Below are 17,215 nucleotides of genomic sequence, written 5' to 3'. Positions count from 1 at the left end.
TAGAAATAGCCATGTTGGCTTGATTCATTCTGAAAGCAATATTTTTAGTGTCAAGACTAATCACATGTTGGAAAAGGAGGAAAAATATTGTTTCTGCAAACAGTGGAATATTTCTGCCATCCAGAGAGGTTCACAGACTGGATGTTAACCTGCTGCTTCTGATGCTCAACACGTACTAGTGTTCAACATCAGAAGCAGGAGGTTAGCTTCACAGTATGACATAAGCTTTGTGTAAAAATGTCCATTTCATTAGTTATACTTTGCAATTATCCCGTTGGGCCCCCTTTTGCCTCCAGAAGTACCTTAATTGTTTATGGCATACATTCAAGAGGCTGGAAACATTCCTCAGATATTCTGGTCCATATTGACATGATAGCATCATACAGTTGCTGCAGATTTGCAGATTTCCAATACATCCCAAAGGAGCTCTATTGGATTAAGATCTGCTGACCGGAGGCCATTTGAGTACAGTGAAGTCATTCTCATGTTCAAGAAACCATTCGAGATGATCTGAGTTATCCTGCAGGAAGCAGCCAATTGAAGATTGGTACAGTCTGATCATGAAGGTATGGGCATGGGTAGCAACACTACTCATGTAAGCTGTGGAGTTTAAATGATGCTCAGTTCATACTAAGAGGGCCAAGTGTACCTAAAACATTACACCACAACCAGCAGCCTGAGGAAATGTGAAAGCAGGATGGATCCATGCTTTCATTTTGTTTATGTTGAATTCTGACCATTGAAATTGTCACATCAGAAATTAAGATTCATCAGACATAGCAACATTTTTCCAGTGTTTTATTGTCTAACTTTAATGAGCATGTGTAAATTGTACCCTTAGTTTCTTGTTCTTAGCTAACTTGTGTGGCTTCTGGTGAGGTCTTGTCCTGCTGTAGCCCATTTCCTTCAAGGTTCAAGGTTTTATGCAGTTAGAGTTGCTATTGTGCACTAGTTGTAACAAGTGGTTATTTGATTTACTTTTGCCATCCTATCCTTTTGCTGAAAGCAGTCTGGCTATTTTCCACTGGCCTCTGACTTTAACAAGGCATTCTGGCCCATAGAGCTGCTTCTCAATGGGTATTTTCTCTTCTCAGAACATTCTCTGTATCAGAATCAGAATACTTTAATAATCCCTAATGAAATTATGTAAACCCTAGAGACGGTTGTTTGCAAATATCCAGTTTGTGAAATATTCAGAAAAGCCCATCTAGCAGGTCTTAATTCTTAAATACATTGGGGCGCTAATTAAATTCTTGCAACCACTCATCTGCTTGTTAATGCAAGTGAGTATGTCACTAGTTTTTTGGGATTTTTTAAGCTTCATGAAATGCTTTGGAAAAGTGTCTTACCGAAAGAAACCATCAAAAAAGCTCATAGCCAAAGTAAGAGAGACCCTGAAGGCTTCTACCAAAAACAATTAGTTTGCAAATGTTCCTTATTTTGTAATGATAGACAAATAAATGTAATATTGCATTGGAAAAAGACACCAGCTGAGAGGTTAATTAGTGCCTGTGCTAGCTGATGCAAATCCAGCATGGGTTAGATGCACACAGAGGGGTTTTCAAATAAACTCAAATCTCTGCAGTCCCTTTATACTGCTAAGCATGAGAACTCTGCACTAAGGTGAATTAAATCATGTCAAGACTCTCCCAGCAGTGGTAAGTTAGACATATTGAAGTAAAACACCAACTTTCTATTCTTTCTAGTCTTTTTTTTTTTTTTTTTTTTTAAATTAGCTAAACAATAATGTGTGGAGCACAAACACTTTTGGCTTCATGTCAAAACAGACAAACCTCCCTACCAGACATTTGAAAAAAAAAAAAAAAAAAATCACTTTTGAACATGTGCCTATGAAAAATACATCTAATAGACTACTAATAAACCCTTAGTAGTGTTTCTTGTATACTTTTAGATGCAATAGTGAACCCATTACAGAATGTCAGTCATTGTGAAGAAGAAATTTACAAGAATGTGATTGCATCATGTTTAAATACGATTCAGTGCCAAGGAAAGAAAAACAATTATAAACATGCTGATTCAGAATATGTGTACAAAGTGACATGTTCTTAGTTTCATTAGCGTCCTGCTGAGCACTAGCTGTTTTAAAGACAGAGTCAGGTAACGAGTCAAAGAGAAACCAATTTAAACCGGCTGTGAGGTGGTGAGCTAGCACACACAGGTTCACTGTGCCTTGGCATTATATCTCTGGAGCTCTACTGAAAAGAAAAAGACAATTTTTCATCTTTTCAGAGAAACACCGTCCGTGAAGCAAAGGTAAGCGGCGTTGCCTCAACGTCTTGCGAATGAGAACTACATTAACACTATAATATCCCTCTGTGTGGATTATGCAGAGAGAGATGTTTCATATTAAATCAGCAAACAACAATGGAGGAACTACCTCTTCCTAATGAGTAAACACACGTCTTCACTATGTACTGCCTATCGGTACCGACACGGTGGATAACCACAGCAATATGTCTGTGCTGTCTGTTTGGAAAAGTAGTGTATTTGTGTCCATTTGGCTATGCAGAGGTAAGAATTGTACGTACATAACCAGATGTGCTTGTGTGCACTCTTCACAGAAGCCAGATGAGCTTAGCGTGACACAGATGATGCTTTGTGCAGGTTGAATACTGATTGGCTAAAAATTTGGCCTGACCATGAACAGGAAGCAACAGTGTCATTTACTACAAAGGGTGAAAGAAAAAAAAAAAAAGAATAAACATTTTTCAAAAAAAAAGCAGCTTGAGAAACACACAGTGGTAATTTCCATTGTTTTTAACACTGGGTTTCACATCAACTCATTGTACGGTACAACTTTGGTTATCTTGGCAGCTGGTTGAAAGACCCAAAAGAGCAAAAGCAAGAATATCCAACAGACATATTGTTCCACATATTTTTAAAACTGGACCTTGGTGATAATGAGCAGCAACATCTAGATGTTGGTCCGCTAAGCTGCACTTAGGCTCTACCTATGATCAAAGCACAACAATGCCGGCTCTTAACCCCTAGGTCCAAATTCTAGACTAGAATTAGTTCTTTCAAAGTCAAAATATTTTCAAATGTACTGGTACTTGCACTGCACCTTTCTACTCAATTTGAGGACTCATAGTTCTTTCTAGTATCTGTTAACCCACTCACACATTTTCATTCAGCTCACCTGTACCTAACTGTCACGGACTGCCGGGGCAGACCGTGTGGAGTGAGTAGAGGACCCAAGAGCAGACAGAGGTGAGGACACAAAACTGGACTTAACAAAAGGCGAGCCTTTATTTAGGGCCAAAAACTCACGGGAAAAAAACAAAGTAACTGAGGGAAAACCTGAACATAGACTGGGAAATTACGACTCTACCGAGATTTAGACTACGACTACGACTAAACAACATACAAACTATGGCTTACTATGGCTGGGAAACTATGACAAGGGGTAGGGGAGATAACACAGACGACGCGACACAGACTGCATGAAACACAGAGACTAAATACACATGAGGGATAATCAGGGGAAGTGGCCACACATGGGAACACAGCTGACACACATGAACCTAACGACAGGACAGGAGAAGTGAAACTGAATACACTGACATAGAATACAGACTTCCAAAGTAAAACAGGAAACATGGAGATTAGACATGACATGAACTAAACATAACCACGCGGACATGACACATGAACCAGGGAGACTTAACACAAGGGCAATATAATAACAAATGAACTGGAATAACTTAATGAACCTAAACAAACAATAAACATCCAAATAAACTAAAACTCAAAACACTGGGTCGCATGACCCAGGACCATGACACTAACTACTTTTATCAAACATTGATTCATTGTTTGAACATTCAAAGCATATTTGCTTTCAACTACAGAATACTGAACAGGAAATGTGCATTAAAAATGGAGGGAAAGGGTGTATGTTTTTCCCAACGATAGAAAACTCTTCATTCATTTAACCCTTTTGAGATGCTGAAGAGTTTAAGGTTCATAAGAATAAAACGAATGGAAGATTTTGTTTTAACGCTGAAGACTGCAGAGGTCAAAAAGAAACAGACATATATCTATTAAAGAATACTGAATGACACAAAATCAGTCACAGTATTTAAATAAAAAGATGTGCAACTGTTAATGTATCCATAATACTGCTGTCAAAATATCCCCATTTCAAATTGAAAAGCATGTTTAATTTATTGACTGCACGCTAACAAGGTAAATGGCCGTATAGTGTGGTTGAGATGTCTTCAATATCACTTAGGCTGATTGGCTTGAAACCCCTGCTGTGTGGTCAGACACTTGCAATGATGATAATGCACCCTAATGAGCCTCCTGAACGAATTGCATTGATACTGATTGTTATGTGTAACTGGCTTAATTGCCCTTCAGTGTCAAATGTGCTAAATGTTGTCCATTAGCTAATGAATGAGCTCACTTAAAACACATTTTCTAGACATACAGAGATTTTGAAAAAAAAAAAAAATCAGTCCCCTAAAAACAACTCACTTCCTATGCAATTTTTTGATCGTGTGTTGTTATCTTTGAAACAACCCATCCTTTGATCCTATTTATGAAAATAAAGCTATATGCAAGAAATCCATTTATTTATATAAATAAGGCAAATATTTAGATAGTGAACAGGACTAACTGGGTATGTTACTAAAGGTAAGTGAAAAATCACCAAAACCAATTCATCTTTCTACTGCCTACAGAAATGCTCCATGCTATGTTATGAGAAACATCTCCTAATGACTGTATATTGCTTCTTGATTTACCATATTTTCATTTCATATTTTCATTTTTTTTTCTCCAAATAAGGGTGGTCAAACTTTATCATCTCCTTTGAAAATGAGATTTTGTTTCTGCCATTACTTGCATAGAATAAAAATTTCTTTGACTCACAACATATGCATCTGCTATCTTACACCCCACTTTATCTACCATTGCAGCTAACCAGTCAGACACACAGTGTGACTGTGAGCAAAAATTGCACAAATGTAGCAAAAATGATAAAAATTATGCAAATTGATATTTTATTTCATTTAATGTAATTTGTTGGAATGTTCAGTAAATACTATAGTTTCAAAAAATATAATTTTCTGGCAATTATTTAATGGTTAAGGCTTTACATTGCTAATCATATTTTATCTGTGCTTTCTGTAAGGTTGGATATATTATATTAATATATATCCCAGTGCACCAACAAAAACTAAATGTCATAATATGCAATAATTGTTTTCATAATATATAATATGCACTCACCCTTCACTAATCCAGTACTTGTTAGAGATTGCGAGCACTTGATTTGACCCACTTCTGCATTCAGAATTCCCTTAATTATTTGTGGCAAAGATTCAAAAAGGTTTTGGAACCATTTCTCAGACACTGTGGTCTGTTTTGACATGATAGTGTCACACAGTTGCTGCAAATTTGTTGGCTGCACATCCATGATTGCCAGTTTCCTGTTCTAACACATTCCAAATGTGCTCTATTGTCTTGAGATCTGGTGACCATGGAGGCCGTTCAAGAAATCAGTGTGAGTTTTCTGATTTGGCATGTTATCCTTCTGTCAGCAGCCATCAGAAGATGGTTACTAAGGAGCACAAAAGCCCCTTTTCCATTAGTACCTACTCTGATTGAATCAGCACGGTTCACTATGGTTTTCAGGGTTTTCCAGTAGGTCATAGTACCAGCTAGTTTTTTAGTACCTGCTCAGCCAGGGTTCCAAGCGATCTGAGCAGGTACTAAAATGTGAAGTCATCAGACTTCATGCCACCGGTTGGCTGTTCAGTAGCGTCACTCGATGAGTCGTGAGAGTGTCCCACCCCGCTCTGCAGTGTTGCTATGACGAAATCACGTACATTAGGTAGTACTGGATTGTAATGGAAAACCAGTCAGAGTAGAGTCGTGGCAACCCATGACGAGTCGATCCGAGTAAGTACTAATGGAAAAGGGGCTAAAGTGTGCCAAGAAAAACAAAACCCTACCCACAATAAAGGATAAATTTATGCTTTCAGTTGAGATGTTCTAGGAAAATGTGAATTTTTTAGATGGATGAGAGAAAAGATAAAAGGTAATTTATTTATGATTTGAGTTGATAAATTACCATTTTAGGTTTTCATGATTTTCCTAAGTCTTCCACTGCAATGCAGTCATCTTCAACAAATAAGCCCTATAGCATTTTTTTAAGAATCAGTCTTGCTTCCTCACAATGTAATCATGCTTTAATGTAAAATAAGGCACAAAGAACTTTTTCTACACTTTGATTTCGGTGTTATATACCTTAAGATATTTTCCTTGATACTCATTGTCTGACAGTGATGTCACTATTGGCTTGAGTTGATTTCTTTTTACCTAGTAAACCCTTCTCCAGAAGAAACTCTTTCTGCCTCAGTGTCAATGGATGTACACTGAGTCAGTGCTATGGTATACTTCATATTGAAGAGAAGGTGGCTGTAACGCATAACGACAAGCTGTCACATTGAATTTGAGCAGCTGCTTGATGCTTCTGTATAATTTGTGCAGCTAATGTATAAAGTGATGCAGCATGCACAACAGCAGTCAATATGAGAAGCTTCTAACCTTTATAGTTTATGACACCCTTAGTGAGTCACCAGTCTGGATAGGTACACATGCATTTATTAGACGCAGTTTGACCTTTAACACCAGATAAATATCCAAGGATTAATTGTGAAATTAGATACATGCTTATATTCATGCCCGGATCATCAAGTTACAGACGCCTGGGCACAAAAGCCCTAGCCAGCCTTTTTGGAGGATCAGACTGTTTTTTTCCTTCAGTAATGAGACATATGAAACAGGAATGTGTACATATATGTACACAGCACAATTCTTATTGGAAAAAAAATTCCAGTAACCATTACAATACAGCTTTACTAAAGTACCTGCCAGACCTTTCTTTTATTTATTTTTTGTTTGTTTGTTTTCTAATTAAAATGCTATGTTTATTCCAAGTTTTAGGGTATTAGGCCACATTCAGGAGAAAAAAAAAAGTTCATTTTGAAATTAAAGTCAAACGTTTGACATTAAAATCAAAATAATAGTTTGAAAAAGTCAAAACAATACAAAAGTAGAAATATTAGTACAGTAAAAAAAAAAAAAAAAAGTACAAAAATGAAAAGCTTAAAATAGAAACAGTGAGAAATGCAGACAATCTAATGCTACCCATAGGAAATGTTATCAGGAGGCATGGCATGATACTAATGGTTACACCCCCTGTGCAATAAAGAGGATATACATTGTATCACAATATAACACACAATAAGACACAATAACAGCTGATTAAGTTGTTTCACTAATACATCAACACAAGGCATTTCGTAGATCACAGAAGCAGTGGCAGTTTTTTTGGCTTGAAAAAAATATATTCTTATTTTATTTTATTCTAATTTTTGCTTCATAACTTTTGCACTGTCCACTTCCTGCTGTGACAAAACAAATTTCCCACATGTGGGACTAATAAAGGTTATCTTATCTTATCTTATCTTATCTTATATTCATAATTTTGAGAATAAACTAGAAATTTTGAAAATCAAAATACTACTCTAGAAAAAAGAGAGAATAAAGTCAAAATGTGGAGATTAAAGTTGTTTTAAATGTGGTATTAATATTACTTCATACAGTTATGCTCCCAGGTAAGAGCTGAAACAATAATGAAGTACAGCTCAGAGAGTTTTTGTCAGGAAAAGCATGTTTGGGATGTGTACATTTAGGAAAGGAATAAACTTTTTTTTTTCCTTTTATCAAAAACTGAAATTAAATAAATAAAATAATAATACAGGTAAAACAGAACTGGGTGCTGGATATCTCCCGGATAGTTACTTCCATTGTTCTTTGGTTGTGAGGTTCAGCAGGCCCTTTACTGGTGGGTCAGCCTGGCTCCTGTCCAGTCAAACTTTTAGGTCATAAATCCATTATGACTGTGATGTGCTAATCTCCAGATCAGCTTGCAAGTCATCACAGTGAATATCTCAACCAATTTAAAATTAACTGCAATATTTTCATCAAAAATTGGTTGCATTTTTTTTTTTCTATAGTTATGCTGATAAGACCCTGGTTTACATGGCTACACCAGTTTTGAAGTCTCTGTGTTGGCTTCCTGTCTGCTTCAGAATTAATTTTAAGATAATGATAATTGTAGTGATTGTTGTATAAAAAGTGCTCTATTAATAAAGTTTTCATTGATTGATTGATAATGAAAATATTACTATAATATTGGTATAAAGGATTTTGCTTGCAGACTTTTAAGCATGTTTTTCTATGCTCTTTGTGATGACTCTTACTTATTTTTCATTCCCTCTGTTTGTTTTAAATTGCCTGGAATTTTTATTATTAGTCCTTGTAACAAACCACAGCAGACCCAATGACATTCCTGTGCTTTTCAGCATCTTTATTAACACCAGTTTTCACACACACTGTTGCTGTTCAGACACTGCAGCTCTCCCACTGCCAGCTCAACATACCAAAATACAAACAACAACAATCATGACAGTCAGGACCAGCTTTTTATGCAGGTGAGGCATGATTGGAGATGCCACGCAGGTGTGTCCATCCTGCCTCCAGCAGCATTACAGACCACGTCCTGCCACAGTCCTTCTTTGTGCTACTTCATGATTTATGTTAAATGACAGGTGCTCAAGTGGCTTTATATGTTTTGACTTTTATGCTTTGTCTTGAGTTAGTTCATCTCTTTAGTGTATATTTTTAATCTGCATTTTCTCTTTTTTCAGGTTATTGTGTCAGTTGGCTCCTCTATTTTTTTTGGTACTAATTAAAGTGGATTTTTGTTTGACTGTCTGCCAATCCACTTCAATCTGAATTTGAATGTCAAATGTCTGAATTTGGATCAATCGTATGAATAGTTCTACTAGCATGGCTTTTATTTTACTCAGCTTTTAACTGTGACACTTTTTAGTGTATATTCAAAATTCTTATAATTAAAGTGTGCATCAATTTACTTACAATAAATACATCCAATTTTAGGAAACAACAGTAAAGATAAATAAATGTTAACCAAATATGTTGTCTACTTAAATTTCAGCAACATTTTAACATTCCAGATCAACAGATGCTGTTTTTGAGACCATCATAATATAAAGCACGTGGTTCTAAATGTGTTTGGGGGGGGGGGTTAGTTTTGTTTTTGGATAATAGGCATATACCTTCTCACACAAAACCACGTGTTTTCCATACCATACTAAATTTATAGCTTCTCTTAAGAAAGTTTGAGTTTATGAACTAAATTTCTCGCGTTGAGCTTTGGTGGAAGTTTGCGTTGTCAAAGCTTCACCTCTATTTATCTAAATGTCATTTTTTAAAATAGTATTTACACTTTAAGGCTGATCTAACCCAGAATCACCAACACATGTACATGCAAGCAAAATTTCTCTCATCCTTCTGTACCTTATCTCTGCAGCTGTGTCCAGTCCCCTCAGGGTTTTGTGAAATATAACACTATCATCTTTTATTACAAGGGTTCCCTCCCTTTTCCTTTCCCTGTCGCCCTCACTCCAAAATTATTGTGCTTGCCTTCTCCCCGCGCTCTTACTTTACTCTATGTATCACTTAAGTTCTCCTTGTGTCTTAAATCATATTAAAGAGGAAAGAACAAAAGCCTTGCCCAGCTGCCTTATAGGACAATAAAATCCATGGTGCTGTATGAAGCAAATTCTTCCTCAATAAGAAGTAAGAAGCTATATGATGATGTATGATACAGTAAGAGAGCATTAACCAATCCCAGTGAGCAAGCTCAAATGCATGACTTTGCATTGCAATGTCCAAGAGCAATTTTTCCTTATAGCAGGGATTTAACAACATAGCTTTTGAGTATCTATTAGTACCTTATTCTCCTTTATATTCACCTGTAATATAAAAACAAATTATCACCCATCAGGTACATTATGAGGTCTTTAAATTAGCACGATAATGTCTAATTGTGAAGATACACAGAACTGTAAATAAAGGCAGATGCAGACCAGCTGAGAGAACCAGCTGTTAAATGTGTCCCACATGTGCACCAGTCACACTTTATTTGTCATTAAGAAAACTTTATTTTATTGAAGTGTAAGCAGAAGTGATTGCCACTGTGAGTGGAAACAGATTAGAAATTTAAGTATGCAAATGAACAGATGTGTTAGATTATTATTTTATATATTTCACATTAAAAATAACATTTTAAATAGTCTAAATAGTTCTAAACTGAATAGTTAGTCCAGCCCCTACAGGATGACAAATTCTTACATGCTGAAGATCTGCCATGTCCTCCAGCATAGTCTCAAGCATGAAGGACATATCAAGACACACAAGGAGCACTGGACAGGACCACCACACAGCTGCAAAATTTAGGATGTGTGCAATCTACCTGAAGAGAACGGTGCGTCAGTGACCATTTCTGGTGTTCTTTGGTGAATGCCAGTTGAGCTGCATGACGCTGGGTTGGGAGCACAGGTCCCACTAAGGTATCCCGGGGTCTTCTACCACCATCATGGCGTGTGTTCCTGATAGTTTGGTCAGAAACATGCACATGAATAGTTTGCCAGAGATCATTTTGTAGGCATTGTTCATATTCCTTCAAAGGAGCAAATGCTGGTCTTGCTGCTTGATTGATGTCCTATTATGGCCCTGTCCAGTTCTGCTTGTGTAAAGGGCTGTCTGTTGGTATCTCCTCCACATTCTTGACACTGTGCTGGGAGATAAATTTTCTTGTGACAGCAACTACTGATATGCCATGAGCTAAACTGCCTGTGCAACTTGAATGGACCTGGATGTACCACCTGCAAAACTATTCCCTGTGGGGGGTATTGGCTTGTTGTTGCCAATCCAGTGCACCGGTTGTCACTTTCATATGCATAAGCAGGTGAAATGGATTCACAATTGTTTATGCTTCCTAACTGCAGAGACTGATGTTCCTGAAGTTTAGCTGACTTTGTTTTTTAGTGTTTTGTTGTGATTTAGTGTCCCCTTAAGTGAATGTTTTTGTGCAGTGTATTTTAGAGGTTAGGACTAGGGCTAGGAGTTCAGCTGAGATGGCTACGTTAGTGAATCTCCTCACAAAGATAGATGTTTATGTGCATATGTGTGGAAGGAAGGAAGCAAGGTTTATGCAAATTTAAATCTATACAATTATAGATTTCCTTGTGAGTTCTCTCTAGAGAGAATGAGAGAAAATGGAGTTTATGAGGAAGAGATGAGAAGAGAATTGAAGAGAAAATCATGTTAGGGGAGAGAGGAGACAAAGAAGTGTGCGAGAGAGGAGACATTACCAAGAGAGTAGAGAGGTCCGCTGAGAATCATTTGGGGTGAGAGAACATTTTCCTCTTCTCGGGGAAATGTGTTAAACCAAATTACTGTTGACAACAGAATTATGGACATAGACATTCAAGGGAGAAAGAGAAAAGAAAAAAGCAATGGAGAAGCCCAGAGACTGAAATGAAAATAATATTGTGAGTGTAAATCATTTAGAGACTTTGATTGTTCCTCCTGCTTTACATTCATTGCAGCTAAAGAAAGAAAAAAATTTTTTAAAAGGAAACAGCAAATGCATCAGATGGATGTCTCCATCTGTGTCTCCAGACTCCAGTTCTAGTGACTCCAAAATATTCCTGTGTTGTTTTGGTGTAAATGCTACGCAAAGCTTTAAAGGCGCACTTCTATATGTTCTGTCTCTCCACGGTTACTTGGCTGCACTGCCAAAAATATTTCAGGCAACTGTTGGTAACGTGGGCTGCTGTAGTTCTGATTTGTGTTAGTGTTTGTTTTTTAGCTTTGCCCCTGCTGTGGAAGAATATAAATCAAGATTTCCATCCTTTCTTCCTTGATCTTTGTTGCATTTATCACATCACACACGGTCTTCGTGTTGTGGGCTTGACGGAGGATTGCATGCAAATGCACCTCCATGGCCTCAGTATTTGTTGAATACTGAGTCCAGGTAATAGTTGAACTGTTTTAAAATACACAAATGCACACACAAACAAACAACACACAAAGAAACGTTAATAATAATAATATTTTAGTCCCTCACTGAACTCCAGAAGGAATTTGTGGTAATATGTGCACTAAGGATGGAAATCAAAGATTAATTGAAAATAAGAATTTAGCAATTCCATTTCCGTTGTTAGCATCACTTATCGATTTGACTCCTTATCAGTGCTCTTATTGATTCTCATTGGGTTCTAGAGAAACATGAACAGGTATAAATAGAGGCTGTAACCTGACTCTTCATCACTGCTTTTGTTACCTGTTGAAGTTCAAGATCGGTTCACTCAGCTTTAACATGACTCTGGGTTTTTGGCTAGCTTAGTGTTAGCATGCTGTCTGTGTGTTTCAAAGTTCTGTCTTGGATACAGTTTGCACTTTACCATCATGCCCTTGTCCTTTTGTGCAAAAAAAATAAAAGGGATGTCCATAGCTGCGCTGTAGACTGCGTCGCTATTTTCCTGAAATCAACTGATTGTACCGCAAGTTCAAGTGGAACTGATTGGCAAGCAGACCAACAATTTTAAGGAAGTGAACTACTGTGAACAGTATCCACATTGCCTCTCGCATGTGCATGTTATGTGAATAAATAACTGATACGCACTTTCATTTATCATCATTATTTTCTAAGTATGCTTATATTGTGTTGATCTGTGAAACAAAAAAACCCCAGTACAGGAAGTTTGGATCGGCTGTCTGTTTAAGTAGTCCAGTCTCTGATCCTATGAGTCGTACCCAGGAGGCAGTGCAGAGCTCAAATGGAGCAGATGGGTGAAGGGACTTGCCCAGTTCGAATTGCTTCTATCCTACGGATACCCTGCCTGTTAAACTGTGAAACTGATTATTAGGATGACTGCTTTTATTTAAAATCATTATCATCAGCAACACAAAAAACAAAACCAAAAAAAACCTATTACAATCAGTCACAAGACATGTGACTGGATCATGGCACCATTTTTTTCTATTGATATTTAACTTCAATATACGAATTAAATACAGTTTCTGTTTAAATTAATGCCTTTTGAAAGGCAAAAAGAAACAAAAAGAATTATGATGACGGTGTTAGCATGAATTCAGTGATGAAAAGTAAACTGAAATTTATGGTTTTGATTGTATAAATATTCATCTCCACATCTAGTATAATGTACTCCTACTTGAATGTGTTGCTACAGTTAAATAAATAAATACAGTACATTTACAGCATGTTTATGAATACATAAAAACAACATTGCATCATTTAAGAAGATAATTAAAGTCAAATCAGAGAATGCATACTTTATTTTGAGGAACTGATATAGTACACACAGTGGGCGAGCTATAGAATTGTGCAATGGTCCTTTAATCGATGCATCAATGAGCTCACCCTCCGATAATATGGAGAAATAACATCTAAACTACACAGTGATACACAAATAATAAATCTAAATGGCATTAATTATCCACAACGCAATAAATAGCTTGACAATATTGGAACACTTTTAGTGCAGAGTGAACAAAACAACTGCAACAGAAAAATAAAGGAAAAGAATAAAGAAGTCTTCTCTTTCACCTGCATTGTGAATGTGGACAGACTGATTCAAAGTGATTGGCAGGAAGACAGATAAGAAGGCAGACAGAGAAACAGGCTGATGCTGGAGAGGCAGAACAAACAGACAGATGAGACATTAAACAGAAATGGAGAGGAACAGGATCGGTCTGTAATCTAATGATGATGATGACTGAGAGAGAGAGACTGTGTGCCTAGACTCTAGGTCTAATTATCTGTCACACACTGAAATGGAATAAGTCCTCGGGGAGAGAGAGCTGGAAAAGAGGGGGGAAGAGGAAGGGAAGGAGAAAGAATGAGGAGGCAGTACAATGTGCAGGGCAAGACAGCAGTTGCATAACATGACCCCCTGGTATACTGTTGTCGTCATAAAACCAGATATCTGATCGACAGACGGAACGAGCCCTGGCGAACTTAACTTTGACTAATTTTTAATTTATTTATGGACAAGTGAATCAAAAAATGTAGAGGAAGGAAATTTCAGAAAACAACACTGTATAACTTATGGTGTCATCTGGTGGTGGAGAATAACCACAAATGCTTCTACCATCCATATATGCGGTAAAACATACTTTACTGACCACAACCTGGACAATGGTTCGTTTAAAAAAAAAATGGTTTTGACAAACCAGTTAAATTCTGCACAAGACAAGAGACAGACAAATGCAACTGCTGATGATGTATGATAATGCTCCATAACGTAATATCAAGGCTTTTCTCAGGAAGGACATGACTATACTAATTAAAAGAACTCGCATGTTACTGAGAAACAAATGCCCCCACAGTCATGTGACAAAGAGAGGTTTCACAGAACTTAATGCCGACCTTTTACGAAAAGTAACGCACAGCATCGACTTTGGTGAAAACCTTGATTTTCAGCCGCAGGACCTGGGCATTGAGTCAGCCATGAACTCCTCTGTATACCTCTGTAAGTATTCTGGAATCAAATGTGAGGCAATTTGTCAGACAGATAAAGCTTGGCTAAAATTGGATCAGGCAGCAGGACGACTCCAAGCAAAGAAGCAAATCTACAACAAAATGGCTGAAAAAGAAGGTGTTGGTCCAGTTAAAGTTCAGACCTCAATCTGATTGAATGGTCTGGTAGGACCTTAAGAGAGCTGTGTACAAATGAATGTCAAAAACCTCAATAAACCAATGCATTACTGTAAAAGAGAGTGGGTCAAAATTCCTCCACAGTGATGTGAGAAGCTGATAAAGTCATAGAGAAAATGATTGCTGCTTAAGGTGGTTCTTCAAACCATGGGATGTTTGACATGACTGTAACATCCAGCTGTGCTGCAGCTCATTACACCTAGAGGGGTACAGGACAATGGTTTCATCTGCAAACTCTGGATTCTACCCACAATGCAAAGACATGAATGTTGGATTAATTAGTCATTCTGTGCCATAAATACGTAGATGTCTTTTTCAGTGTTAGCCTTGAAATGTTCTAGTGACACGTTTAAGGTGTACCTTCCTTTTCACCCCATGACATTTGGGATTAGCTCCAGTTCCTGTGACCCTGAATTGATTAATTGATTCACAAAATAGATGGATACCATTTATGACGGTTCAGGAGGCGGATAGTGCTAGAGATGACAGTTGAAAGTGTTTCAGCAGTGCAGCTTGGGATGACTGATTTTGAGAAATGTGTCATTGGGTTATATTGGCAGAAAAATACCAGCTTCACAACACCAAGTTGGATACAAGTTTAATGTACAGATGGACAGATAGCATTGGGATGCTGTCTTGCTCTTTGTGCTCGATGTGGAGAAATGGTAACATTTGCTGTATGTCTGTCAATATTAATTATTAAAACAGAAATGGAAAAGTATTAAGCCCACACCTCATAATTCTTGGACATTTGCTTTTTACATTTTCTTCAGTGTTGACTTTCAAGTTTTGTTGTTTTTTTCATTTTTTCATTTTTTTGTTGGCTTTTTGGAAACAGTTTAATATTTAACTTTAAGGGTGCACTCCCTCAAACCTCAGTTATTTTTAAAGTAGTTAAAATCATTTTTAATGGGAACATTCAACACACTGAATCACACAAATACACACTCCACCCTGACCTCCATCTCTCTCTGTTTCCCTCAGTGAGCTCCAACCAGAGCCATGGGGAGTACCCAGACTGCCGGAGTGAGAGGGAGTCAGGAGGGGAGGCATCTCTCCTGGTGTCTCCGCTGGTGGTGGCGGGGATCGTTATAGGTCTAGTCCTCTTCCTCTCATGCATCACCATCATCGTCGGCAGCTTGCGCAAAGACAGTCGACTCCGAAACCCTCACCTTCGAGCAAGCTATGGTCAGTCTGTGACACACCTTGACATATTCTAGAACTTCCTTTTTTGGTAACTTTTCAGGCTCCCATTAGAATGTAAATACAGCATCGTAAGACATTAAGTTAATATGCAACTTGATATCATGTGCACGACTTCAGGTATGACTATACATTTAAATCTTTTTGAGTCTCATGCCACAAGATAAAATTGACGTAAATTGGTTGGGTAGGTTTGGGGTTAATTACAGTGAGGATTAGGACACGATACCAGACTGAAATATGAAAAAGTCAGCTCTAAATACAGTAGTTGCTGATATGTAAAGGGCAGCTGGAGTATGAGATGAGATGCAATGTAGAAGAGCACCACGTAATAGGTTCAAATAAACTGTAGTCCATCGAAGTTACTGAATGTCCCCAGATGACAAAAGTCTAATTCTAGCACAGCACGAAGTTGATTTTTGTGTCTCCACAGGACAAGATAGTTTTTCTTATGGAGGTTCAGCAGGTGAACTGAGGTCTAGCTGCTTGGAAGACTTTCCTCCTGGTTTAGACTTTGACTCATACAGAGAGTCTCAGATAAACAGTGTGTATCCTGACTCCCCACCACGGTAAGTGCTTTTTGAATTTAAGATGCCTATGTAACAGATGTCAGTATTCAAATACAAAACCCTCTTTTCAGAGGAAAAGGTTAATCTACTATACATCTATTGCTTTATTACAACAAAATGTAAATGAAAATGTACTATTGTGATTTCTTTACACTAAATATGAAGGTGAAATACTGCTAGACACCTGTTAAAAATTGGAAACAGAAGGACGCTTTGTTTTTGTTTTGTTTTGTTTTTTTTATACATACCACGTGATAATTACTCAGATTTAAAGCAGCGGGAAGGTCTCTGGTTTTGGAAAATTCCTTTTTTCTGGCAAAAAAAATATTAGGAAAACAAGTCAAATGGAATTTTTTGCCTTTCCTCAGCTACCCACTACAGTATATTGGCAAAATAAGAAAGAAGAGCCTTTTGTTTGGCATATATGTGAAATGTCAAGTATGAAATATAAGTGACCACTCATACACTATCATTCACTGTTCTTTGGCCACTTGGTTTGACCTTTTTTCTGTGGTAATTCATTTATTAGAGAGCAGTGCTACCTTTGGTGCCCTTTGCAAGGTTGGCTGTGAATATGTGCATGTGTGTGAGAAAGAGGGAGAGAGAGAGAGAAAAAGAACGGACTTGCTAAAAGCCGGTGTCATGGTGTTTTTGATCTAAATGTCAGCTGGTCTAATTGGCAACTTTAATGATTCACATAAATCCCTCCCCTGCAGTGCATATGTGTGTGCTTCATTCTCATCACAGTTCTTTAGAACCGTTCAAACACTTTACTCTGTTCAGGGGTGGATGATCT

The 17,215-nt window shown here is 37.4% G+C and overlaps 1 protein-coding gene across 3 annotated transcripts in view; it reads left to right on the top strand.

The window, feature by feature from the left end:
- Nucleotides 1–17,215, top strand: part of bean1 (brain expressed, associated with NEDD4, 1) — a 50,192-nt gene that overhangs the window by 17,841 nt on the left and 15,136 nt on the right. For all 3 annotated transcript variants that reach the window (XM_039621459.1, XM_039621460.1, XM_039621458.1), the window contains 2 exons: nt 15,632–15,835; nt 16,284–16,419. In XM_039621459.1, coding sequence (XP_039477393.1) covers nt 15,632–15,835; nt 16,284–16,419 — 340 coding nt within the window. The remainder of the gene's footprint in view (nt 1–15,631; nt 15,836–16,283; nt 16,420–17,215) is intronic.

Source organism: Oreochromis aureus, linkage group 13 (assembly GCF_013358895.1).
Source record: "Oreochromis aureus strain Israel breed Guangdong linkage group 13, ZZ_aureus, whole genome shotgun sequence".
Taxonomy (NCBI): Eukaryota; Metazoa; Chordata; class Actinopteri; order Cichliformes; family Cichlidae; genus Oreochromis; species Oreochromis aureus.
This window is presented reverse-complemented; position numbering and strand designations above follow the sequence as displayed.